The sequence below is a fragment of the Phyllopteryx taeniolatus genome, chromosome 2 (genome assembly GCF_024500385.1).
Source record: "Phyllopteryx taeniolatus isolate TA_2022b chromosome 2, UOR_Ptae_1.2, whole genome shotgun sequence".
Lineage (NCBI taxonomy): Eukaryota > Metazoa > Chordata > Actinopteri > Syngnathiformes > Syngnathidae > Phyllopteryx > Phyllopteryx taeniolatus.
In genome coordinates, this window is record NC_084503.1 from 18535570 (window position 1) to 18562186 (window position 26617).

At 41.0% G+C, this 26617-nt stretch overlaps 3 protein-coding genes across 4 annotated transcripts in view; 2 read left to right on the forward strand and 1 right to left on the reverse strand.

Annotated features, from left to right (window-relative positions):
• dync1li2 (dynein, cytoplasmic 1, light intermediate chain 2) overlaps positions 1-10427 on the forward strand; it is a 19984-nt gene extending 9557 nt beyond the window's left edge. Inside the window, exons 8-13 of one of the 2 annotated variants that reach the window (XM_061763813.1) lie at positions 1227-1338; positions 1438-1497; positions 1623-1667; positions 1776-1893; positions 3144-3272; positions 7100-10427. In XM_061763813.1, the coding sequence (XP_061619797.1) occupies positions 1227-1338; positions 1438-1497; positions 1623-1667; positions 1776-1893; positions 3144-3272; positions 7100-7116 (481 nt within the window). In that variant the 3' untranslated portion in view covers positions 7117-10427. Of the gene's footprint in view, positions 1-1226; positions 1339-1437; positions 1498-1622; positions 1668-1775; positions 1894-3143; positions 3273-7094 lie in introns of both variants that reach the window. The other variant, XM_061763804.1, reaches the window with a different exon arrangement.
• A 1842-nt stretch (positions 10428-12269) lies between these two features.
• On the forward strand, positions 12270-22274 carry cmtm4 (CKLF-like MARVEL transmembrane domain containing 4). The gene is made up of 5 exons (XM_061763848.1): positions 12270-12591; positions 12680-13146; positions 17291-17467; positions 19791-19889; positions 20648-22274. Exons 2-5 carry the CDS (start codon positions 12961-12963, stop codon positions 20810-20812), a joined length of 627 nt encoding a protein of 208 aa, XP_061619832.1. The 5' UTR covers positions 12270-12591; positions 12680-12960; the 3' UTR covers positions 20813-22274.
• A 505-nt stretch (positions 22275-22779) lies between these two features.
• LOC133472685 (cyclin-dependent kinase inhibitor 1C-like) lies at positions 22780-25210 on the reverse strand. Its single transcript, XM_061763861.1, has 3 exons — positions 24845-25210; positions 24268-24402; positions 22780-23013 (listed from the first exon to the last, which is right to left on the reverse strand). The coding sequence occupies exons 1-2, from the start codon at positions 25098-25100 to the stop codon at positions 24278-24280; spliced, it is 381 nt and encodes a 126-aa protein (XP_061619845.1). The 5' UTR covers positions 25101-25210; the 3' UTR covers positions 22780-23013; positions 24268-24277.
• Between the last annotated feature and the right edge of the window lie 1407 nt (positions 25211-26617).

Sequence of the window (26617 nt, forward strand, 5' to 3'; positions counted from 1 at the left end):
AATTAGCTGTCGTGGGCAATTTCCCAGACGACAAAACCTCTTGTAGTGTGACATTATCCATGACCAACGATTTGGCCCTACGATTTCCCTACAACACCAAAATGAAAATTCTGGTTGGGAAAAAAAGGCGGTCTCGGTTAAATGGTACTGCACTCTTCTCAGTTTGAATCACCAGCTACAAATTACTATTTGGTGAGAGACATTGATGATGCAAAAGTAACTATTGTTGGATTGAAGAAGTAACTCGTTATCAGTTGGTGTGTTCAATACTTTTTCCCTGTGTCATTTCACATTAATTAGACATAACTTAATTTCTGATCTTATTTGTTCTACTTTCTTTTTATGTATGGATTACTTGCGTTGTTCCCAACATCTGGGAATTTTCATGTCAATAGCACCTTTGGAAATGTATTTAGTGAGAAATTGACACTTGACCAATAGGTCTCCCGTGCTTGCCGTTGTCAACGTGCTTGCACGCTGTTGTCAACATTTCCGTACTCAAACTGTTTACCGAAGCTTAAGAGGATGAGTGGACAGAACGCCGGCATGTTTACGTACAAACGTTAGTGCTAAAACTAGCTTACTAGGCTACATAACGTTTTGTTGCCTGCTTGCGAGCTGTATCGTTTTAAAAGTATGTGAACATACTTCAACCAATCCTTGAATGGATAGCCCAAAACGGCATCCCCCAAGCACCCGGTAACACCAAGTTTTTTTTGTTGTTGTTGTTGTTGTTTTTCCTCTTTTTGTTCTTTTTTTCCCGACATTGCTACAGTGATCCATTGTTTGAAAACTTGTTTTCACCATGGTAACGGTTGTATCCGGTTTCGGTGAAATGTCACACATTTTCTGGTCACGTCTCCCCGACAGTGTTTGATTTGACAAGATAAAGTCCATTGATCGTAAAAGACGGGATACGGTGATATTGGAATAAATGTTGTGTAGTGTTACCACTGTCTGACTGAGAATATGGCAAGATTTTATTGCAGTAGTCTGACATAGTGCAATAGCGAAAGACTAAATTGGTCTTGTAGTCTGATCCAGGCATAACTCGGTCTTGTTGTCTTAATGGTACCCATCTTCATAATTGAACATTTCAGCAGACCCCTTAACCATTTTGTTCAACTATATTCTTGTTCATGAAATGTAATGCTAGGCACAGAGTACTTTTTAGGAGCACAATTTAAAGACAAAGTAAAAAAGAAGTGTTTATTATATTCTTGTAGTCCATCAGGGTGGGATAATGACAAGAAAATCTGCATTTTGCATGAAAACCTAACAACAGTCAGACCTGAAGATCCATTCGAAGATTTTATCACTAAACCTCCAGTTCGAAAGGTATGGCAATTTTTACTCCAGACCTAAGTGTCTGTTTTCTCATAATATTTTGTCATTAAGATCTGAGGTTGAAGTGTTTAATTTCCATGTTCCTTATAGCTGGTGCATGACAAGGAGATAAATGCTGAGGATGAGCAGGTATTCCTGATGAAACAACAGGTATGTTTTATGACTTGACCTAAGATTACAGTTGCAGCTTAGACAGGTGGTCAGGCCTATTTTTCCACATCTTGCATAATTCACATCAGAGTTATGCGGTTACTAAACTATTTTTGTTTTTGCAGTCTTTGTTAGCAAAGCAGCCAGCCACACTGACAAGAGGAGCTACCGTAAGTGTCGTCAACAGAACTCTTGCAACTCTGCCCCCCCCCCCCTTTCTTTATTACTAGATCATTCCAGCTCACTGGTAGTGATTACATTCTCGCTCTGTGAGGCAGGAATCTCCAGGACGGACAGCATCAGGTTCTCCCAGGCCTGCAGGACGACCTGGCCAGCCCACTTTGACCAGTGGTTCTCCAATGGCTGCTGTCAAAAAGCCTGATGCCAACATGAAAGGTTAATATTCAAACATGATTATGAACAAAATTTATTTTTTCCCCTCAAAACCTGGACCTCTTTATCAGCTGTTCCATATTTACTTGACCACTTTTGCCAATGTTAAATCTTCCAGAAACATTTTTTTAAAATAATTATTTTGTCATTCCAATACTGTCCCCAAGAGGTAGTTAGTAAAATGTTAAGTAGTAGTAGTTAACTTAAGCACTTCAGAATCAGAATCATCTTTATTGGCCAAGTATGATTAAAAAAAAAAAAAAAAAAAAACACAAGGAATTTGTCTCTGGTAGGTGGAGCCACTGTAGTATGACAACCAACAGCCATTATGACAGAATATACATTTAGGACATTAAAAAAAAAACACAAGTACGGAGAGTCATTGAGGAATGAAAGGATACCGGTAATGTGGTAATGCTGATACTATAACAATTGTGCAAATGGTGCAGAGTCCTCAAGCACATAAGTGGCAAGTAGTAATCAACAACAGTTATGCAAAAAACACAGAGTGGCGAAGCTACAACAATTAGATTGGTAAAAATGCCCCAAGAGAGCTGTTCAATCCACCATTAAAAATACATGTTTTCTTTTCTATATCACTAAATACAGCAGCTCGGAAGAACATCCCAATATTTGGTCAAGTTAGATTTATGACGTTTATACTGCGAATAACAGATTTTGTTGTTCCTGCTGGTAAAGGATGTTGATGGAGATGAATTCCCCTTGTTAAAGACATGGCAGGCGGCACGGTGGACGACTGGTTAGAGCGTCAGCCTCACAGTTCTGATGACCAAGGTTCAATCCCCGGCCCCGCCTGTTTGGAGTTTGCATGTTCTCCCCGTGCCTGCGTGGGTTTTCTCCGGGCACTCCAGTTTCCTCCCACATCCCAAAAACATGCATTAATTGGAGACTCTAAATTGCCCGTAGGTGTGACTGTGAGTGCGAATGGTTGTTTGTTTGTATATGTGCCCTGCGATTGGCTGGCAACCAGTTCAGGGTGTACTCCGCCTCTTGCCCGATGACAGCTGGGATAGGCTCCAGCACGCCCGCAACCCTAGTGAGGAGAAGCGGCTCAGAAAATGGATGGATGGATGAAAGACATGGCAACAATTTTCTACAGATTTTGAAAATTCATCAAGACCAACCACAGCTCAGTATTGTGCATAAAATATTTTATAGCTATTGTAAAAATTTTCAAGTCAAGGAGAGATCATTGATCTTGGCATTTAAAGTCAGTGCACATTTTCCCATAGCTGGGGCTGCCAGTGAGGGCGTATTGGCCAACTTCTTCAACAGTCTGTTGAGTAAAAAGACGGGATCCCCAGGGAGCCCTGGAAGTGGAGCTGTTGGAGCTGGGGTGCAAGGCCCTGCCAAAAAAACAGGTACAAACAACTTCAAAGCTGTCACCTCTGATAGATATTCCCATTCTTTGTGTGTGCGCATGTGTTTGACTGTGTGTGTGTGAGTGTATATTATAGCACTTTTGTGTAGATTAACTCTTAACAGATGAAATGTTCGATAGGAAAAAAACATTTGCTATGTGGAGGTTTATCGCCACAGCATAAACACAAATCTTTAAAAAAAGAGATTTGCAAAAGACATCTATGCTGACCTTCTGATATGCGAAGAGGAGGAAGCCTGTATGAACCAAACATTTAGTCCCATTAATGTAACACTTTATATTCCAACACTACATTCTAAATTGGTCAACTAACTGTTGGCGGATAGTCTTAATATACTGGCCGAAAAGAGCTTGCTGGGTTTTTTGATACAAGTTAAATACTTGTACATCTCAATAAATTATATTATCTTAGAAGTTCATTTATTTCAATACTTTGACACTCGTGATATAATGTATAACTCATTTTTGTCGCGGATGACGTAGTTATGCTCTTCCTCAGAGGGTCGTTGTGACTCTGAACCTATATACAGTGAGTACGGAAAGTATTCAGACCCCTTAGATTTTTCACTCTTCACACTTGTTATATTGCAGCCATTTGCTAAAATCATTTAAGTTCTTTTTTTCCTCATTAATGTACACACAGCACCCGATATTGACAGAAAAAATGGAATTGCTGAAATTTTTGCAGATTTTATTAAAAAAGAAAAACTGCAATATTACACAGCCAATAAGTACTCAGACCCTTTCCTCAGTATTTAGTAGAAGCACCCTTTTGAGCTAATACAGCCGTGAGTTATTTTGGGACAACAACAACAAGTTTTTCACACCTAGATATGGGGATCCTCTGCCATTCCTCCTTGCAGAGCCTCTCCAGTTCTGTCAGGTTGGATGGTGAACATTGGTGGACAGCCATTTTCAGGTCTCTCCAGAGATGCTCAATTGGGTCTAGGTCAGGGACTGTATTGGACAGGTGATGAGCAGTGCCTGGTTTTCTCCACACGTACCGCTTAGAATTAAGGCCAAAAAGTTCTATCTTGGTCTCATCAGACCAGAGAATCTTATTTCTCACGATCTTGGAGTCCTTCAGGTGTTTTTTAGCAAACTCCGTGCAGGCTTTCATGTGTCTTGCCCTGGTGGAGGGCTGCAGTGATGGTTGACTTTCTAGAGCTTTCTCCCATCTCCCGACTGCATCTCTGGAGCTCAGCCACAGTGATCTTTGGGTTCTTCTTTACCTCTCTTACCAAGACTCTTCTCCCCTCGTCCCAAACGTCTTCCATTTCAGGATTATGGAGGCCACTGTGCTCTTAGGAACCTTAAGTGCAGCAGAATTTTTTTCTAACCTTGGCCAGATCTGTGCCTTGCCACAATTCTGTCTCTGAGCTCTTCAGGCAGTTCCTTTTGACCTCATGATTCTCATTTGCTTTGACATGCACTGTGAGCTGTAAGGTCTTATACAGACAGGTGTGTGGCTTTCCTAATCAAGTTCAATCAGTATAATCAAACACAGCTGGACTCCAATGAAGGTGTAGAACCATCCATCCATCCATTTTCAACACCGCTTATCCCGTGACGCTGGAGCCTATCCCAGCTGACTTCAGGCGAAAGGCGGACTACACCCTGAACTGGTCGCCAGTCAGTCAAAGGGCACATTCGCACTCATATTCACATCGTCACTGAGTGGGAACTGAACCCACGCTGCCTGCACCAAAGTCAGGCGAGTGTACCACTACACCATCAGTGACCCGGTGTAGAACCATCTCAAGGATGATCACAAGCAATGGACAGCACCCGACTTAAATAAGAGTGTCACAGCAAATGGTCTGAATACTTATGGCTGTGTGATATTTCCGTTTTTCTTTTTTAATAAATCTGCAAAAATGTCAACAATTCAGTTTTTTTCTGTCAACATGGGGTGCTGTGTGTACATTAATGAGGGAAAAAATGAATTTAAATGATTTTACCAAATGGATGCAATATAACAGTGAAAAATTTAAGGGGGTGAGAATACCTTCCGTTCCAACTGTAAATGTTTCATCACCTAATCATATTATTACATATACACAACAAATTGATGGATAACTAGTTTTGAAATCATATAACAGTTCGTTTAACTATTGTCCAAGTTACTGGTTAAAGGTGTTTGGTAACAAAAAAATGCTTTCAATATCTCAATGTTATTTATTACATATGATAATTTCACTTTACACCGATCTGATTTGCTTGATCGGTATCGGGCGATAATTAGCATTTTATGCTCTTTTATTTTATCGGCTTTAATGTCTTAATTTGCCGATCCAATTAATGACATTTACTCTGTCGCCATCTTGTACAGTATATTTGAATCCAAAAGCTAGTTTATTTTTTGCCTTGTTGTGTCTTTTGACGTAGTACTGTAAATATCTGACCGCCAATAGTTAAAAAAAAAAAAAAAAAAACAACAACGGCGGTGTGTGACAGACAACACTTCTGAGACAGACAACACATAATTCGCAGATCAGACCACAAGACACATTTGGTCTTTCACGATTGCACTATGTCAGACTACTGCAATAAAATCTTGTATTCTGATACCACCACATCCCGTCTTTTGCAATCACTGGGCTTTATCTCAACTGAAATGCGACCGGATACACTCGTTACCATGGCGACGACAACAACAATGGATCGCGTCGTGTGTATTATAAGAACAAAATGGTGTGTCACCGGTGCTCAGGAGAGGACTTTAATTCAAGGATTGCTTGAGGTATTTTCACATACTTTTAATACGATACTGCTCTCAAGCAGGCAACAAAACGTTATGTAGCCTAGCAAGCTAGTGCTAGCACTATGTCGAATCGTGCTCTAACGTTTAAGTGTGTGTGAAGTAATTGAATTACAATAAAGTATTTTAGTGTTAGTAAGTTAGCACCCGTTATTTCTGTCATGTTGTAATTGCTGACTGATTAGAATACATGACCTGAATAGAACATACTTTTGAAGATACTCAGTATACAGTACACAAGTATATACAGTAAATGAAATTTAAATAGACACATTGCTCCATCTTGTAATTGGATCGGTTATCGTTTTTTAAACTCGCTGATCGGTGGTCAACCCCAAAAATCCTGATTGTATAAAGCCTAATGATAATTTGAAATTTTGGTACAGATTTTAACAAGAATCATGGAAGTCGTTGCACATGATTTCCTTCATGGGCCACATAAAATTATTAGTGCTGGGCATCGAGAACCGATTGGAACCGGGACTAACGGTTCATTCACTAAATTACTTTATACATTAAAAATAATTTCCATTGTTTCTTAATTTGCCATATTTTGGTTTCTAGAGATGGTGAATTTTGGTTTTTCGTTTGCTGTTAGCTATAATCCTCAAAATTATACATGTATTTAAAAAATAATATGAAGTATTCCACTCAGTGTGTGTAGTGCATCTCTGAGTCTCACTTTTTGAATTGAACTACATAACTAAATTAAGTTTTTGACACTGTTCTAATTTATTGAGATGTACCTGTCACAAACTGAGAATGCACCCAGCAAATTACTGAAGCATAATGCGTAGCTCATCCTGAGACCAGTAAATGTCCCCTTTTTTCCAGGTTTGTCCCAGCTGAAAGAATAATGCATGTGCACGTTGTCTTTGCTTGATGATTCATTTTGCATGTCTTAACTATGGCAGCAAGTCCACAACCTTTCAGCATGGGATAGTATAAACTCCCAACCTCCATTCATCTGCTTGCTTTTTATGAGCGCACACAGAAGCTACAGGAGATTACTTTTGGGCTTTGTCTCCCTTTTGTTCCAAGGGCAGAAGCCGGGTTTGACTGACGTCCAGGCTGAATTGGACCGAATGACACGCAAACAGGACCCCATGGTTTCAGCCAACAACATACCGCCGCAGACTGAGAATGAAGCATGAAGTCCACAAAAAGAGCTGCATTGTTCACCACGCTAATAATGGAAATTCAAATGTACATGTGACCGTAAACAATTGACCAAATTCTCAACGTCTATGTCAGAACACAGAGCAGGTTTCACCAAAACCCGTTTGGGACACTACGGATGTTTTGGTGTTCTGGTGCAAGAGATGGTAAAGAAAGTGTTAACAAGATGATAGTGCGGAAGAGTCCTCTCCACTTTCAGTGTTATTCGCCAAGGTTGTCTGTGGAGAAATGTATGGAAATGTGCACACCCACACTGGCAGCGAGCCTGATACACTGGCCTGCAGGCCTCCCAGTAGCTGAGGTATATTTAAAAAGAAAGGAGGGGGAAAAAACACTCCTCAGTGGGTTTAAAAGTGGAAACACACTGGCCTTCGCTCAGCTTATCTCATGGAAAGAATTGGATTGGAATTGAAAAGTTATTTACACTTTTGTATTTGTAATGAAACTTAATTCAGATGTTTGCAGACTAATTTAGTTTGCAAACAAAATGTTGGGGTTATTGCCGATGTATTTATACAAAGTTCCTCCTTTTTATTTGTGTGCACACCATTTAATTGTTTAAGGAAATAATCTTCTACACACGGCATGTTCAAATGCTATTGATACCATGAAATAAATGTGACAAAATCTGGATAGCTGATAGCATAATCTTATCGCCCTAATCATATCGAAGGATTCTGTAAATAGGTACCAGAGAAAATCTCTTCAGGTTTTATTTTCTGTATATACCATTCAGTTCCAAATCCTGGCGATTGCCTCTTTGACTAACGAAGTTGGCATTTGACAAGGCTTTGAGGCTCCAACAGAACATTTTCTTTAGTGACAGGTGTGTATAATTTGGAAGAGGGTTGGGCAGCATCTTTCCTACTATAACTCCCAAAAGTGCCTCATACACTAGCTGTTCATGCAACAGCCGAGTCGCTTTTCTATGTGAGAGGAATTGCACTGTAGCGCCATTGGTTGAAAGGTTTTAGTCCATTTCTTGTCATCCAAATAATTTATTTCTATTTACGTTTTTGTTCATGTAGATCAAGCCTGTGGTTATTTTGTTTTTTTGAAGAAAAAAAAAAGTTTGTGACCTCGTTGAGGTTTCAAAGATAAAAGGATCTAATACATTCAAACTTTCATGTAACCCAGACTTTTCAGAGCCAGAACACAATGATTTGCTGTGGTTTGAAACAAAATAGGATCCCTTCCAATTCAGTGTTCCAACATCACCCTACTGTCTTCCCTTCTTCACAATGTTGTATACACCTCATTCTCCGTTCTCAGAGAAAACATTCCGTTTCTACAAAAGGACTAGATGAATCACTGCCCTTTTTGTTTAGTCTCCCCTTCAGTGCCCTAAAATGACCTTTGCCTTCAAACTACACCCTGCCTTCCCAGTATCACTCTACAGTGCTAACTGTGTTGTACCTCATCAAATCATCTGTCATATTTGTTGATTTAATGACAGCAACTTATTTTTCAGTCACTTTCGCACAAGACTTGGTAAATCTGAAGAAAACAGCTGCTTGTTTAAAGGTCCCATATTTGGGCTAATTAGCCCTCCATAGTGTGACCCTCGAACACAGACTTAGTAGGAAAGTGTCAATTTCATTTAAGTTTTGTCATAAGAGTGTCCAGAAAAGAGCCCTCTGACCGCTACTTTCGTTTGACCCAGTTTTGTATTTGCTTTGTTCATTTTTGGCTAAGACCACCTACTTTCCTCTGATTGGTTGCCTCTGTGTAGAAGACCCACTTGTAAAAGAACAGTGTTAAGTTGACAGTGCTGGCTCCGGAGCAGAAAGGGAAGGCGGAGCGCTTCGCTAGTGACGTAGATAAGCTCGAGAAATTCAAATGACATGATTTTAGGCCCTCAGCAAAAAAAAAAACACCAGGAATTTAGGAATGCGTGGATGATTTTAATTAATATTTCACGTTTACTGACGCACCATAGAGACGATGTTATGTCCCAAATACTAGAAAAGGTTGGTTTGGTAAAATACAGGACCTTTATATAAGACTAGCAGCGAAAGGACAATAAGACGCAACTGAAGTGTTCATTATTTACCACCTTTTTATATTTGTAGTTACCAACTCACCATACATATATCTGTCCCTTTCCAATAACTATTTTTAAATAAAAATGTGAGGAACCCCCCTTAAATTGCATTTAGGGTTTCAGAAACCATATTGGTGTTCAGATAAGTTCGTGGGTGATCTGGTATGTTGTGAGAAGATACAATTGCACACTGATTACTTTTGAACAAAATTAACCTGTTTTTGTTGGTTTGTGCGTGACTATGTGGCGTGTGCAGCAGATGAAGCACACCTCCACAACAACCAGGATCAGAACATGTTGAAATAAGCACTTTTCCTTGGACTCCTGAATCAGTTTCCTTTTGTAACTGTTAAAGAGACAGAATTCATACTTTTTCGCCTTGCCTTTTGCGCTCTTAGTGATGCATCGACACCGTAAAACAGCATTATTTATCTGCATTTGTTGCTTACATATTGGAAGGTACCCCCCTGTGGTTAACTAGCAATACCATCTTTTTGATTTTTATTTTGTGTTGAAATTGTGCAGTGAATATTTTTGGACATCTTGAAGATGGCCCAAATTAATATCCATTGTCATATTTGCCCAAGTTTACTTTTGCATGTTTACAGCCTAAAAATGTTTTTTTTGGGGGGGGGGGGGTTAAACTACAGTTTTGCCAATTCGTCACGTTCTGTTAAGTTTTAAAATGTCACTCCATGCTTACTGATTTAACCTTGGTCACAGAGCTGTAAATTCGGTAAAAGGAATGAAGTGCCCTCCTGCTGCTTGGTTCAATAATTGCACATATTTTTTGTGATGACTGGATGTCTTTCCCAATATTGAATAATATGCTGATGTAACTTTTGTACCCTGGCTTCAGCTGAAGTCAACTGTCGCTTGACAACTTTAATGAATTGCCTTTGACCACTAACGGCAGCTGTCATCTATGAGACTACAAGCTTCTGTTATCTGTCCTTTTTTATTCAGGATGTCAGGACCTTATAAGCATTCAAATGGCTGCTCTTGGTGTACTGAATTAATTCAGAATTTGATTGTACGACTTTAACAATTCTCTAGCCTCTAAGCTGCCATGTGGTTTCTAGCTTCTTGTGCCGATAAAGATGAGGAAAATGCTTATCGTATCCCCGGCTTCAATAAAACAATGAATCCAAGTGTGTTGTATTTTTGTTCATTACCATGGTGATGATTCGTGGACCAGTTTCGCTTTTTGAGGGTAAACAACTAAATATAAAAAAATTCCACGTTGTGTCTAGGGTGTATTTTTTTAATTTATATATATATATATATAATGTTACATAAACTGACTCAGGGTAAGATGCAAGGGTTTATTCTCAGAGGCGGGTAGTAACGCGCTACATTTACACCATTACATTTACTCAAGTAACGTTTTCGGTTAACTGTACTTGTTAGAGTACTTTAAATGCACTGTTCTTTTTACTTGAGTATTTATGTGAAGGATCGATACTTATACTCCGTTACAATGACCGATATGCCGTTCGCTACCTTTATCCATTCCTGCGTGCGCATCTATTTTTAGATTCCATCTTCGACTTCCGCATAGGGCGCCCGTTGCGCCACTCAATCGTGAACACTATTGTAATTTGACTCCACCAATCAGACGACACAAAGCAGTCACATGACGGCGCACGTAGCCTTCGCGAGCCAATCAAAATGACTCCTTTTGGAGGGGGGGGGTGGTGGAGAACACCCGCGCGAGTGTGTTTACAGCCCAAAAAACAACAGCTTTGTCATGCAGCTCTTAAATTGTGACTGCCAAAACTTTCAGCCCACTTCTAACTTAAGAAAACACCTTGTGGTAAGTTGCAGATGTTTTTGCTGTTGTTTTGCCAGTGGATGTGGCAAAATTACCACACGCGCACACACACAATCACCAAGTCTGGTCAACAAACAGCTTCTTCGTGAAGTAATTTAAGCAAATAAAGCAAATAATGTTTTTGTAGGGCCCAATGCATGTTATTGGTTTTTTAGCAGTTAAACATTGAAATGGTGGCAGGTGTGTGTCGACTCCCAATATATATATATATATATATTATTTTATTTTTATTTTTTATGTTCATGCTCTGATCAAAAAACCTGGTTACTCACAAATTACTCTTTACTTGAGTAGTTTTTTCATTGAGTACGTTCTTACTCTTATGCAAGTAAATAATTGGATGACTACTTTTTACTTTTACTTGAGTCATATTATTCTAAACTAACTACTGTTACTTGAGTACAATGTTTGGCTACTCTACCCACCTCTGTTTATTCTACCCCAATGGGGGCTTTCCCACCGCAGGAACTTCCCTAGCTACCCTGGTAGCTTGAGTTCCCCCTATGCCCCCACCAAAAAAAAAACTACCAGGGTACGGAAGGTCCCCCCTGGATTATTTCGTTCCTCCCGGCAGGTAGGGTCTTCACAATTTCCCCTGCATTTCAATGTTATGTGTATTAAATCCATTGAAATTAAATTCAGAAGTAATGGAAAATACAACCAAATATATATAATTTTCAATATATTTTAAGATGGGATTTGGTGAAAAGAAATCCTTGTAATATTTACTAAAAATAGAGGGAACATTTTATAGTTTGGTATAGATTTTCTGACAAACAAATCCATTTCAAATTTGAAATGTAAAGGAGACGCTAATTGCTTTAGTGGGCCACAAAAACATGTGGTGGGCCTGATCTGGCCCCTACGCCTTGGGAGTTCCCTTTGACCTTGTAATACCACACCAATCCATCGGATGGCAGTAAATGCTAAATAGAGTACAGTACAGTACTGTAACGACCCAAAGACTGGGAGTGGAAAATTTATCCTTCGTAGATTTATACGACAAATAACAATGTACAAAATACGTGAAACCAAAGTAAGAATGCCCGTACTCACTTAAGTCACACGAGTAGCAAGCAATTGGCTTACAATTCTACCCAGGAAACAAAGATGAGTTTCCAGGCCTTCACTTGGAGGGAGTGCATGTGTTTTATATTAACTACGGAGGTATTGCCAATTGGAAAAGAGAGAAAAAGAAAAGCTGTCCGCCGCCGTGTGTTTCTTGCCAGAATTCGTGTTCGCAGACTGCTTGGGAGCACTCGAAAACTGTCGAAGAGTTTTCCTAAGTATGTGCAGCTTGTGAGGGGCGGAGACAAGGCTACCCCGCATCCATAAGGAGCCTAGCCGCGCGGAGCTGTCTCAGTGCGGGCTGCAGATACCCGGAAAGCAGGCCCCAAGTTGACGCTAGCTAACAATGGACTTCGCACTCGGTGTCGGTCCCTCTGGGCCGTGATGGGCGCAGAAACCGCTCGCTGTACCCGGTAGGCGTGTGTTTCATTTTCTTTCTTTCTTTTTCTTTTGCGCCTATTGTGGCACTCACTCTATGGTGATGTGACTGTGGAAAACAAGTGACCCGCCTAATAGAGTTCCAAGTGCCTCTGTGGGAGGGAAGCGACAAGCAGGAAACAACCCGGAGTGTCGACCTCCCTACCCCGGCGAACCCTCTATCGCCTCCCGGCGGGGCGGCCGTGAGAAGTGGACCTTTCTGCTCGTTTGCTCCGTCCCCCTCCTCGTTGTCGCGTCGACATGGAACAAGTTGGGCTTGTTGGCGCATAAAGACGACCGGCGCGGTTTGAAACATATTTGTTTAGTTGGACATCACAAGCCCTTGGGCACCGCGAGAAACCGCCATGAGGAACACCGAGGAGGCTGAGGGCTTGGACGGGGAGGCCTCCAACACCTCCATGATCTCCGGGGCCAGCAGCCCCTACCAGCCTACGACCGAGCCAGTCCACGCGAGGAGCTTTTGGGGGGGCATTCGGTGCGATGTGAACTACCTCAAGTCTTACTTTGGTCTATTCAAGGCAGTCGAAGTGGTAAGTTGTGTTTTACTGTCCGCCAGACGATGTAAAGACTCCCCAAAGTGGTCTTAATGAGTAACGACGTACCATGTGTCCACAAATTAGCAACTAACATATGGTCACCGTGGATTTAGACTACCCAGTCGGCGCTCAAGTGATGGATTAAGTTAATACTCTAAAATAAAAATAGAAGAGACATTCTGGTCAGTGTCTTGTCATGCTGAATGACTTTGTTGCTGGCGTGATGATTACACTCTATCAGTACATTACCACCGTATACAGTATGTAGTTTGAGGTTTAAAAATGTTACTCTATGCTCTCTCTCAACAGTTTGTGGATTAATCATATAATTCTCTTTAGTATAAACCCGTTTCTAATATTGCTTCCTGGAAATGTTTTATTTCGATGGAGTTTATGCACCTGTCTGAATATGATACTCAGGTGAACATCCAGATTGTGATAAATTTCTTGGTGTATGCTGTGCAATACTCCCATTCTATTGTCCACATAAACAGTTTGAAGGAAACTATCAGGCACCACAGTGTGTGAATTGAAAAGCAGCCGCTAGAAAACACTAAAGTCTTCACAATCTGACTTGTGCGTCATCTCCTATGTGGACAGTGTTGTATTGTTTTTGTGCAAGTAGCCACTATCAACTTCGGAAGCCCGCAGCTACAGTATGATATTTAACCTGCGTGTTTATTTGAAAATATGAAAATGGGCTTTTATTTTGAACAATTCCACCTTTGTGGGTACCCTTTTCTGTTCCAGCATAATTGTGCTTAGTGCACAAACAAGGTCCATAAATGCATGGTTGGATGAGTTTGGTGTGGAAGAACTTCAGAGCCCTGACCTCCCCAACAAATTCCAATGGGATGATTCGAACTACAACAGAGGAATGTGGTCCTCCCTACCAGTCTTCACAGAACAATGTTTTTCTGTATTAATGGACCAAAAAATGACCACAATAAAAAAAGAAAAGGGGAGTCCATATTCTCTTCCATTTGTTTCTTGTAGGTCTCATTACCTGTTGTAATATTTTTTAACCTTTTAAGTGGGCCACCAGTGAATCTCGTGGAATCTAAATCCGCTATCTTAACAAAAAGTGTTTGCAGTTAAACATCAGCAAATACATCTGGTATGTAAGCATTTTCTGTGCCCTCATTACAAACATTCTATATTCGGAATGATCTGGTCTTCTTTGATACAGATATTTCTGTATAAGCGAGTCATAAAGTAGATCTCCTTCAGAAACTAGGACAGTTGAACACCATCCAAGTTTGCATTTGGTATGTTAGTGGAAGCCCGCAAGTCTCACTGCCAGATGGTTTTTCTTCCTTAGCTGGCAGTTTTACTGCTTCATTCTGTAAATCCTTATACTCCGTCCCAAATAGGGTCGTGTAATTATATCCTGTGCCTAATGAAGGACAAAATAAAGTGAATGGTGGACAAGTCATTGATAATCAAACTGTATGAACTCAGTTGGTGCTAAGAGGTTGGAGATGTATTAGTAGAGTGTTGATATCTAGATAACTATAGTGTTTGCTGCAGAAAGTCATCTTCCATGGGTGAATGGTAATGCATGCTTTTGCTGGACTTGTACTGACAGTGCAGACAGACTATACTGTATTGTATCCACAGACTATATACTGTACCACCCAACCCCCCTCCGACCACCACCTTCTGTCATGTGAAACCTGACCATGTATTGTCTTGAACAAAGCTTAAGCGATATTCAGATTGTTCCCCATTCACTGTTGGGAATTTCAGTACGCTAATCATTTGCCTTCCCAGCACCGTTGGAAAACTATTGTGACAAATGATACTGAAATATTGTGCTGAGGTGCTCTAGATGTAATGAACTTTCCAGATGGTCCCAAATGTCTGTGAGCACTTCCTGCTGAGAGAGACACTGTGGTCGCTTCGGGTTGAAATGTTACTTATTCAGCTCTGGGAGGGGAAAAAAAGAATTTTGTGCAGGCATGTGGGGAGAAATGCATGCCATGGACTGCACATTCACCTTATCCTCTGTGGTGAAATAGAACCTGCAGTCAAGCTAGCAATGGTTTCCAGCACTCAGAGTGTGGGTTGCTGCTCAAGCACTCCCACACTACCACTTTTGAGGCATTTTTTTTGTTTTTTGTTTTTGTATGCATAGGAAGTCTTGCAGTAATTGTGTTTTCACATTTCCCCAAAAACTTTGGTGTCTAAAATGATAACAACACTTGTGACACTTAAGTAGTGAGAGGGAGGTTTTGTGTGATTATGCATTTGCACAGACTGTGTAGGGGTGAAGGTGAACATCTAATCATTACTTATGAGATTATCTAATATGGAGCTTTGTGGCCCCTCCTTCTCATCCTACTGCTGGACAGCTCGACACCTGCTACACGGGGACTTTTGGGGAAGCAATGGTTTTTCTCTCATAGACATGACATCATCCCTAAGCATTTGCAGCCTTGGACTCTTGTTTGGGTGTAACCCCTTTTGGTTGTAGCAGGCAAAAACGGCATCCAGCACCATGCTTTGATAAATTGTGGTTGTTGTTGGATTGATTGCATTCTTACCCCCAGCCAAGCCAGTTAGGTTGTTTGTGTTTCGTTGCAAGATTACTCCGAATGACACAGTGAGCAGAGTGCTGGCAACACTATGGCTTTTCCAGAGGAATAAGAAATTGTTTTATTGGAAATCTGAGTGAGATGAATCCTTTTGAGTATATTTTGTATATTCTTGGAATTATTTTTGTGATTTTTTTTTTTAAATTTACAACAGCCCTAAGGGGTTGGATAATGTTGGGGGGGGAAGTACTGTTTTTAAATTTAAACCCCATACGCATTCATAGTTAGTGCTGAACCTCTAAACTTTCAACGCAAGTTCATTGTTCCACAATGTCAGACGTAGTTGAGGCGGGATGTTGGTGTGGTGTTTTGCTTCGTTATGTTGAATCTCTGGGTTTTGGATCGCACTCACCCAGCCAATAATCTGCATGCGGTTTTGCCGGGCCTTCAATGGCAAAAGAACACCTAAATAGTGGAATTCCTCTCATACTGTGGTTTGTTGATGTCTTGGCTGGTGGAAGGCATCCACACGGGCTGCCAGGAGTGGACTCGTGAGATGGGTTCATGGCCTCGGGTGTATTCGTAGGATAATCTCTTCATCATCAGGACAGCCCAGATTTTCTGAACGAACAGTCACAAATGGTGCAAGTTTGAGTTCCCTTTATGCTGAAAAACTATGCATGCCATTTTTATAATCTGTTACACTTCAAGTTTTTTTTTTTAATTTTTTTTTTTTACCCTCTCCAAACTCAAACTACAGAACAGTCAGTCAACACTAGTGAATAGTCCCTGCGAATATGAGCGATTGAAAATGAGCTAAAAATTGTTCTGAATTGTTCTTTTACCTTTTGAACAAAGGTACCATCCATTTTAATGTCACTTTGTAGTTAGGCCTATTACTTTTTGTTTCCAGATCAAATCGTTAAATACTTTAGGAACATGTAGTTGACGCCAAATTCAATTATTGTATTGACTTACCTTAAAAGACTATAAAAATAGACACTCATTGATAACACTGTTTTGTTGCTTGTTAGTTTTTTCCTTTTTTTTTAATGCAATGCATACAGACAGATGGAATTTTACATTCCGACTAAGCTTTGTTTCATAGCAAAACCATGCATCGCCTTTAGATGATGATGCAAACATTACCTTAATATTAAACTGGCTAATGATTTACCATTGTAAATCATTAGCCAGTTAGTATAGGTCTAAACAGGGTTAGCCAATACGTGAAGAATGTGTAACCTTTATAAAAAAAAAAAATTGTCAACTCTGCAGCTTTTCCCAAAAGGCATTGGAACAACTTTGTCAAAATTCAACAGTAACTCTACCACAGCTGATAAATAAGGTAACCAAAGTTTTAGAAAAATCGCAAAAATTAAACTCTCCCAGGCCGTTTCAAAGAAAAATCTCTGTCTGTGTTTTTTGTTAAAGCTCTAGCATGAGACCTCGTTAGATTGTACAGAGGTAAATCATGTTGTACACAGTGTGCATATGATTTCAATTGTATCAGTAATTATCGTTTTATGTATTCTGATATTGCCCAGCTCTTGCTTAGTATGTTGACAACTGTCCCTCGCCTTTGATCCATCTCCCTCTAGGTCCTGTCAGTTATTGGGTTCATCTGCATAGAAACCATCATGATGTGTTCCCCATGCAGTGGCGTCTACTTCTTCGAGTTTGTCAGCTGTACTGCCTTTGTGGTCACAGGCACACTCTTGGTGATTTTCTCTCTCAACCTGCATACCAAGGTGCCTCACATCAACTGGAACCTTACGGTTGGTACACAAGTCATCACAGGTGCCGCAGGCACGAAACCGTTGCATGCTGTACAGAGGCAATGTACATCAGGATATTTGCATTTTATGCTTACAGCGAATAGGGATGTTGGGTATAATCATGCTACATTGAAAGCCACGCATTGTGTTAGTACCTTATGCTTCATCTGCTTTTATTTTACCCGGTAATCTATTTTCAAGCCTGCTTTGTGGATATTAACAACACATCAGCCACTTTATTGTGTATGCTTTTGCATCCAGAAGAAACTCATTGTTTTGTGATATTTACAGTGGAACACTGGATCAGTAACTTAATAACATATTGAGATTGTGGTCTGAGGTTCCACTGTACCGAACTTATTGACTTCCAACTGTTCATGAACCGAAGCAATTTTTCCCATTTGGATTTATGCCATTCGAGCCACAGAACCAAGTCCCCCTGCACAGACAGAAGTTTCATTTAGACAAGTAGTGTTCTAGAGGCATCTATAGGAAATTATACACCTTTTGCTGGGGGCGTGTGAATTACTCGCAGATTTTAACTATTCACAGCAGGGCTTGTTCCCCTCCTGATTGGAGTGTAAAGGGAACATTTTTAGGATCCTCCATAGGCAAGGTTGTAAAGACTCTGAAGGGTGGTGGGAGGCCCTTGGGAGCCAGTGTCAGTAAAACATGCAGTTTCAGCTGTAAATAAATGAGCTGTTTGGCTTTTTTTTTACACTGCTTGCATTTTACTTTTTGCCCAAACACACAAGATGGTGTTGTCTGAGCAGCATGGAGTGGAAAATAGCTTCTAGCTATAATTCCAGAAGCCACACAGCTTACATGTCATAGTTGAGCAGTGGATGTTAAGCCAGATGCCCAGATCCAACTGTAGCTATCAGATTGCCTTATAGCTTCATTGGTAGGCTGTTATGCCTCAAGCAAGGACAAATGGTGTTCATTTGGCCTAAGTGTTTTTTATTTATTTATTTATTTTTATTTTTTTATATAAAGTTGTTGACTGACTGACTGTGAATTTAGAGAAATAGGCACCTGAGCTGTGACCAGCAGCATTCATATAATTGAAACCCTCAGGTTTCATTTTTTTTTCTAAAGCATTTCTTTACATTCTATCATTTACTTTTCTCTTGTGGTTTGCTGGACTGTCTGGTTATGGCCTAATGTGGTTTCCACTCACTCACTGTAGGGTAATTACACCTAACTGAACTGAAGAATAATCATGATTTATTCATCAACAGGTGGTCTTTTGTGTCCTTAAAGAGTAGGTGAGTCCTTACTGGACTTGTGGCTGTTCAGTCTTCTATTGTAATGATTTTCATGAAAACAGAAAAGTTTAATTTTGTATTGTAGCTACACCTCTTTTAGGTTTTAATCCTGTTTTTTTTTTTTTTTTTTTTAATCTTGTTGGTATCTTACTACCACTCTTACTCCCCCTTCACTCATTTCAAAGTAATGCTCGATGCTGCCATTGTACTTACTGAGCAAATTCTGCGCGAGGGTTTTGAGCATATGATTATGTGCTATGAGACTCAGTCTCATCAATTTCACCCTTTAATGGTGTCTTTGGCAGTGCTTCTGGGGAAAGTTCACGTAGCGGCACTGACTGAGGACTGGACTCAACCAGAGAGCCAGCGGTTTGGTCTGGTCTGGTGTTATGTAACGGTTTACAGAGTGTCGGTTGGGCGAAAACATGGAATGTGTGAGAGTGATCTGACTGGATGTGTAATGTGTTTGCTTCCTCACATAAGAAAGGACCCTCAAAAATTAGACTAGATCCTGTTTAAGTGGTTGGGTGTGTCAAATGGAACTGTGGGTGGGGGTATGCCCAGTTTTTGTGCTAAGTAGGTATGGTTTGGATTACTGCTGTCCATCCATCATTATGAGTCCATATTATTGGGTTACTGATTAAACCACCCTGGTGTGACATTGTGAATTACTTCCCAGCGTGTGACAACTTGTCATTGCAGTTGTGCGAATCTATTGTCGTATGACAACAAAAAGCATGCCAGTGATAATTTAAATCATGCAGGCAGTCCCCAACACGGAATACCATCATTAACCCCAAGCTGTCTTAAAATAGGAAAGGAACACATGTAAAGGAAGTAGCTCTCATTTTCTCTCCTGTGGGGGATAGTCTTTGTCTGCAATATGAGTTGTTCACTAATTTTGAACTATGTACTTCCTTTTAAATGGACTATAATGAAGCAACAGGGGTGCAATCTGAGTGGTTATTATAGCAAACCAAATTGTTTTTCTTCTGTTGCAGTCAAAACAACTGGCTAATTCACAATGTGTATGATGTTTTTGTCTGTTCCTATAGGATTTGGGTAACACGGCAGTTAGTACCTTCCTCTTCTTCTTGTCATCCCTCGTGCTTGCTTGCTTAAACCACAACAGTGGAGCTGAAATAGCTGCAGTGGTAAGTAAGTGGGCTCAGGCTCGTTGCTGTGCACACGTTGAAATGTGATGCAAACCTAAGAGGGAAAAATATAGGTTGTGCATACATAAATTCCCTCTACAACTTAACACATTTATTACAAAGGCAAATATTTTTGTTTTACATCCAAGTGGAGCTGGGAGTGCCAAATAGAGCTTGAAGCAAGCATGTTTTGCCTGTTGTTTGGAGAATTGTTCGCCATCTGTCAAACTGCACACAGCCACTCTGCTGGGGAAACAAAAAGGGTACTAAAAAGATGCGGTGTCGTTCGGTCTTTGACCGGATAGTGCTGCGGTACTCTTTTAGTACCGGTACAATGTGCAACTCTAGTTTGTGCTACCAGGACCAGGGTGCAACATCAACACTGGCCCATTAGGGCCAGTATGGCGCTGTGTCGGGCTACCAAAATGCTACAGACGCTGACCTGACCAGGCCAGTACAAATTTCAAGGATATATAAATAAATTGGCGTATTTAAAGAGCACTCATAACTGAAAAGTTGCCTGTCAATACAAAGCAAAAAAATAAAAAAGACCAAGCGACAGCTCGTAGCCATTTGCCTGCCTGTCTGTCGACAATCTATTTATCTATCTAAACACAATTATGTGCATCATTAAATATTTGTACTGCAAGTGCAAGAATCTAAATTAACTTGCACTTGTTTCATGAACAGCTTGTCATGTTTAGTTTCCCACTCAAATTGTGCATTGTTATTCACTTCCTATTTCCTTTTGTGTACAGACCTTTGGCTTCCTGGCTACAAGTGTGTATGGCCTAAACACTTTCCTGGCGGCACGGCGATGGCGCCGTGGCAACGGGACTCAGAGAGCGGCTCAGAGCAACGAGTACATGCGAGCGCGCACGGCCTCTCGTGGAGAAATGGAGGCCCGGCCCGAACTTGCGTGATCTCAGTGTGAATCACATGACTGACAGCTGACAGAGGAATAGCACCTCTCGTGGAACCACCAGCTCAACTCGTGCTTTGGCTCAACATCACAACACTTTGGCTCTGCTTCCTGCTCTCATTCCTGAGCCACAGATGTGCTCCCCGGTTTTGTTTACCTGGAATCCAGTATAAACGGTCTACAATAAAGACGGTTCACTGAAGTAATGGAAACTGTAAAAGTTCCCCCCCCACGTGTGACTCCATATTTAAATTGAGGATGACCTCCATGGCGGTCGAAACAGACTCACATCACTACAGCGACACACAAACCTGTCCTTTCCTAATTTTGGACTTTTCCAAGTGTTGCGTCTCACTGTGAAGTAGTCGGGAAGAAAAGTTGAGCTTTTTGAGTGGCTTTTGTGTCTTCTCTGTCAGCGGTGATGATAAACCGCCAACCTGTTACTACAGATCAGTACCACAGCTTGACTGTTCCTTTCTTTACTGACACCATCTGTTGGCCAGACAAGACTGATAATAGTGTATTTAATCTCTAAAGAGCGCTCACGCTGATTTCGCTGATTTCTTCGTCTTGATTGACTGCCTTTTAATCAGTGACGTGCAATCAGTCTATTTCTTTAGCTGAGATTACTTCTCCTTTTCGAACTTGAATTCTGTGCATTTATCTTTAGAGACAAACATGGTTCTTGCCTTTTCTTAATCCATACTATTAATGTTAGTTTGATAACACTGTGAGCGAATAATATGAGGCAAGGATGTCTGATTTATTTTGTCTCCCTTTTGCACATGTCAAATGCTTTATAAAGTGATGACATCTTGTTATAACACACACACAGTCCAAGTCTGTATCACATAGTAGTGGCTGCTCTATACTGCATCCAGGGTGTTGGTATACCTTTTTCATTCTGACCACATTCAGATGACAATCAAGTGTGCTTCACTGTAAGCACTTTCATGTGCTAGTTCTATCATAGAGGGTTGGTGTAATGTTTTTGTCTTTTGCTGATGCTGTGTGATATTTTTTTGGGCTTTTTTTTTTTCAAAACAGTTTTCAGTATTTTGGCTCAATCTATTTAAAAGCTGTATAGTATCAGTTTATAATCAAACCTCAGTCATGCCTTGTTTCCTTGACACTCCATTAATGCTTTTAGGGCAAACTGACTGAGACCGAAGGTACTGTACTTGTACTCGACATTGCGCAGTAGGCCCAGGTCAAAGAATTTGCTGGTAGACTGTATGTTTAGTATTTACTTTTTCTAAAATTTACTTCAGTAACCTTAGTGCAGTCCAGATCTGTGTGCCTGTGACACTTATTAAAAGAAAAAAAAAAAAACTACACACAACCATTCCACTCTTTCTATTTTTATCCATACACAATATATCCTTAATACACCCAGAATCATTTCAGGTATTTATTATGCATTGCCTTTATGTTTATTATGTTATTAAACTAATTGTACCAAAGACTGCGTGCATTCTTCATGGCTTTTTTTGCTGTCTAAATTTTGTTTCCTCTTGACTGTTTATGAACAGAAAAAGTTGACTATTTTAAAATCTGATTTTATCTACAGTATATGAATTATCCAGCATATAGTCCATACAATATTAGCTATCACTTGAGAACCTGGTGGGTTTTGTCATGCCCCCCACTGAACCAGTACTCTGCACCAAATGTTATGCTAGCGTCTTTCTTGATTCAATATTTTAGCATAAAAATGAGCACAGAGGACACAGGACTTGGGCTGACAAAACCCAATGAGAGAATTATATCATTGACCACAATTAATGGCCTTTATGCGGTTTAATTGGTTAATTTTTAATATTGTTGTTAGGCTGCAGATTAATGCATCATCCATGTATACTTTATCCATTTTAACTACAGCATTAGAACCAGGCTGGGGCGCATGGAGGGGTGTGTTAAATACAATTCAAATACTAATAATAATAAAAATATACACAACAGACTTGGTCATTTGAGGAAATGTCATTTGTTTTAATAAAGAACTAAATTATATATACATCTTATACTGTGTCTTTGTAACAAAGTATGTTCAATAACATGCTATAATAACAGTATCAAACAATAAGTCATGCCAGTATTCAGACTTTTTTTTAGTGCAGTGCTTAGACTAATTGCCATAATCAATCTCCATTCCATTTTAGTATAACTTTGCTGGAACATGTGCCTTTGAGACCAACACATCTGCTGGGGGAAAAATAGAGAAAAAGAACAGTATTAATTCATCAGCAACTAATTACAGTGAACCCCCGTTGATTGGGTAACTATACCAAAACACACCTAATTGCAAAATTTTCAGTAAAACCTAACAACTATTCATTGTAAAGCCCACCTATTTTCAGCCAATCTATCTGTGTATTTGTGTGCTCTTTCTGCAATGCCTAAAATGACGCACAAGTGCCCTGCTAAAAACCCTATTAACGGAGGAGTTGTTAGCGCTGGCCACCGGTTGCCAGCCGGCCGGCTTGACAGTGAACAACAGCTTGGAAGATGGAAGATTTCAGAAGAGTTCCGACAAGCTGAAGGAGAAAGAAATGAGGTCATTTCTCAAGACGATGCTGGGTTGACGCTAGCGGTGTCCCTACTGTTTCACTTCCGCTCCAATACAGATATCGCAGCCTTAAGTTTTGACCGGTACCAATATTGGTCCGATCAACAATAATCATACATCCTGGACTTATTTTGTAGTATGGAATGTTAGTAAAGGCTTGATCAAGTGATATTACTTAGACAGAGAACAATAATCCTCGTTGGGATCCCCGTTCCTGCTGTGCACGTCTTGACCACTGAGGGGCAGTGTGGTGCACGCAATGAGATACAGAGTCTGAAGAGTATATGCCAGAGAGTATTGTTATACTACCTGTTTGTATATGACTTATACAGCGTCTGTGTACCAATATTCATTATTTTGAGAAATAAAAGTGCTGCGAGTTGAGTACCTGAAGAAAACCCTCACAGACCCTCATCCGCAACCATATACCATACCGCAACCATAGTGAGGAAAAATGGTACGGAAAATGGAAGGATGGATGGATGGATGAACCCAAACAGCAAAGTCATATTCCACCCATTTTGGGCTACACAATTCCAACCCAACACACAGGGAGGGTCACACCCAAAACCCAGCCGGTTTACACTAACCACTGGCTGGGTCACTCCAACTTTAGGTGTCCCAAATAACCCATATTGTGTTATTATTTTTAGGGTTGCGGGCGTGCTAGAGCCTACCCCAGCTATCTTCGGGCGAGAAGCGGAGTACACCCTGAACTGGTCGCCAGTCAATCGCAGAGATGGACTCATTTGCCATATTTGTGTTGGCATTTTATAGGGGGCGTCCACTACTCACTATTTACATCGATGCTTGGTCCGAGGCGAGGGATAGCGAGGGTTCACTGTATCTTGTTTATTGTAATATAATATATGGCACAGAATCCTTACTTGTAGTATATTAATTGTGTGAGATCTTGACTGGAAACCTTCTCAGTGTCTTCTTGTTTGGGCCAGGGGTGACTTCAGCAGGACGCTTGTTAGCCGAGCAGATCTCCTGTTCGGTCTCCACAGTCTCCTCACACACTGAAAAATAACAACAAAAAATATATTTAATGTTCGTTGTTGAGCGAAGGCAGCTCAGTTGTAAGGACAGGTGGAACGGTGGGTTGTGTGGTTATAGCATCTGGCTCACAGGTTCGATTCCCAAAAGCGTTCAGTGAGCTTCAAGTTTATTTGGTACGCGGTAAAAGCGCTTAAGGCTCTGTGGGATCACATCTGTGTGTACAGCAGATAAGTTCACAACTTAAATAAGTGAGTCGGCCGTTCATCAAAGAGCGTTTGACAAGCGACACAGCACGTGACCATTCTGTGACGACAGGGCGAGCGCTTCTCGAAGAGAAAACACCAAAAGAACGACGTGACATGTTACTTACAAAGCTAGCTCAGATGGCATACGTCACGAATAACGACCTTTTTTTTCGGGCAGCACACCGTGCATGAAAGCTTCCATAATGGGTGTCCATACCGGGCCTGGGAGAAGAAGACTTGTCGTTGTCCCAGGAGGATTCGTGGTAAAAAGCAGCGGTGTGCTCCACGGGCTGTTTCTCCCACTGCAACCTGCCGGGCAGCGGCGTCTCGGTCTGGAAGCTGAAATTCCAGCGCAGGTTGTCCTCCTGGATACTTTGGCGGAGCTTCACTTCTAACTCTCGGTCCACCCGCTCGCGGTTCACAATGCCGAACAGGTCCCTGCGTACCGACTTTCCCAAAACGACGGTGTCCATTTTCGCTGTAGTCGACGAAAAGCCGCCGCAGCTTTTTTCGATGGAATGTGACGAGCCGAGGAGCTGCACGCTGCAATTGAGAGCGCAAAGCACGCCATTGGCTGTGGCATCGACGTCACAAAGGATAGGTTGTAGCCAATCAGCATGCTGTGTGCGGCCGCGCTCACTCAGTGCAAGCGCGCGGTATTATTACAAAATGGATTGTTTTCACATAGATTGGGAATTTAACTTGTACAGCGCTGTTCCTCAGTTAGGGATACACTAAAACGTTTGCTGCTCTCTATGAAAAACAGCAAACGTTTTCTGTGTTTAGGCTGGTGTGCTGGCAATATTTTTCATTGTAATTAGAATATTGGACATTTATTGTAATTGTTTCACCTAATTACTTATGATGGGCAGTCAGAAGCAATGACATTTAAAACTACATTGTAATATTTGCCTCATGAAATTTTATTAGTTTTTTACCAACGCGGCAGCACGGTTTTGGACTGGTTAGTACGTCTGCCTCACAGTTCTGAGGACCGGGGTTCAAATCCCGGCCCCTCATGTGTGGAGTTTGCATGTTCTCCCCGTGCCTGTGTGGGTTTTCTCCGGGTACTCCGGTTTCCTCCCACATCCCACACACATGCGTGGTAGGTTGATTGAAGACTCAAAATTTCCGTAAGTGTGAATGTGTTGTTTGTGTAAATGTGCCCTGTGGTTGGCTGGCGACCAGTTCCGGGTGTACCCTGCCTCTCACCCGAAGGTACCTGGGTTAGGCTCCAGCACGCCGCCGACCCTATTGAGGATAAGCGGTACAGAAAATGGATGGATGGATAATATCAACAGATTATTCTCTTCATTTCATCGTCTTTTTTCCCCTATAGTGCTTCCAGTATGTGTACATGTATGTTGGTTTGGTCATACAAGTGTCCAGAAAAGGTCCCTCTGACACCTACTTCTGTTTGACCCAGTTTTGTATCCCTTTGTCCATATTTGGCTAAGACCGCCACCTTTCTTCTGATTGGTTGCCTCCATATAGAGCTCACGTGTTGTTTGTTATGTTGACAGTGCTGGCTCGGGAGTGGAGAGGTACACGGAGATCTTCACTAGTTGGCATAGATAAGCTTGAGAAATTCGAATGACCTGATTTCAGGCCTCGGCAGAAAAAGGTCTAGAATTCAGGAATGGCTGGACGGTTTTAATTCATATTTCGCATGTTTACTGTGACACCATAGAGCCAATATGACATCCCAAATACTAGAAAAAGTTGGTTTGGTAGGGCAAATAGGGCAACTTTAAATCATATTTCAGCCCCTATGTGCTGCCATGTCAATCTGATCTTCCCTTCAGAATCAGTAGTGCTGGGGGATGTAACTAGGGCCTTTATTAGCAATAGACCTTTTTTCATCCTGTGATTGGTTGGTCAGAGCAAAACTAGTTACAGCCAACTGTAACTAGTGAAAACCGTCTCTACCAATCTGCACACATTAATACATCCATTCATTTTCTGTACCGCTTACCCTCATTAGTGTCAT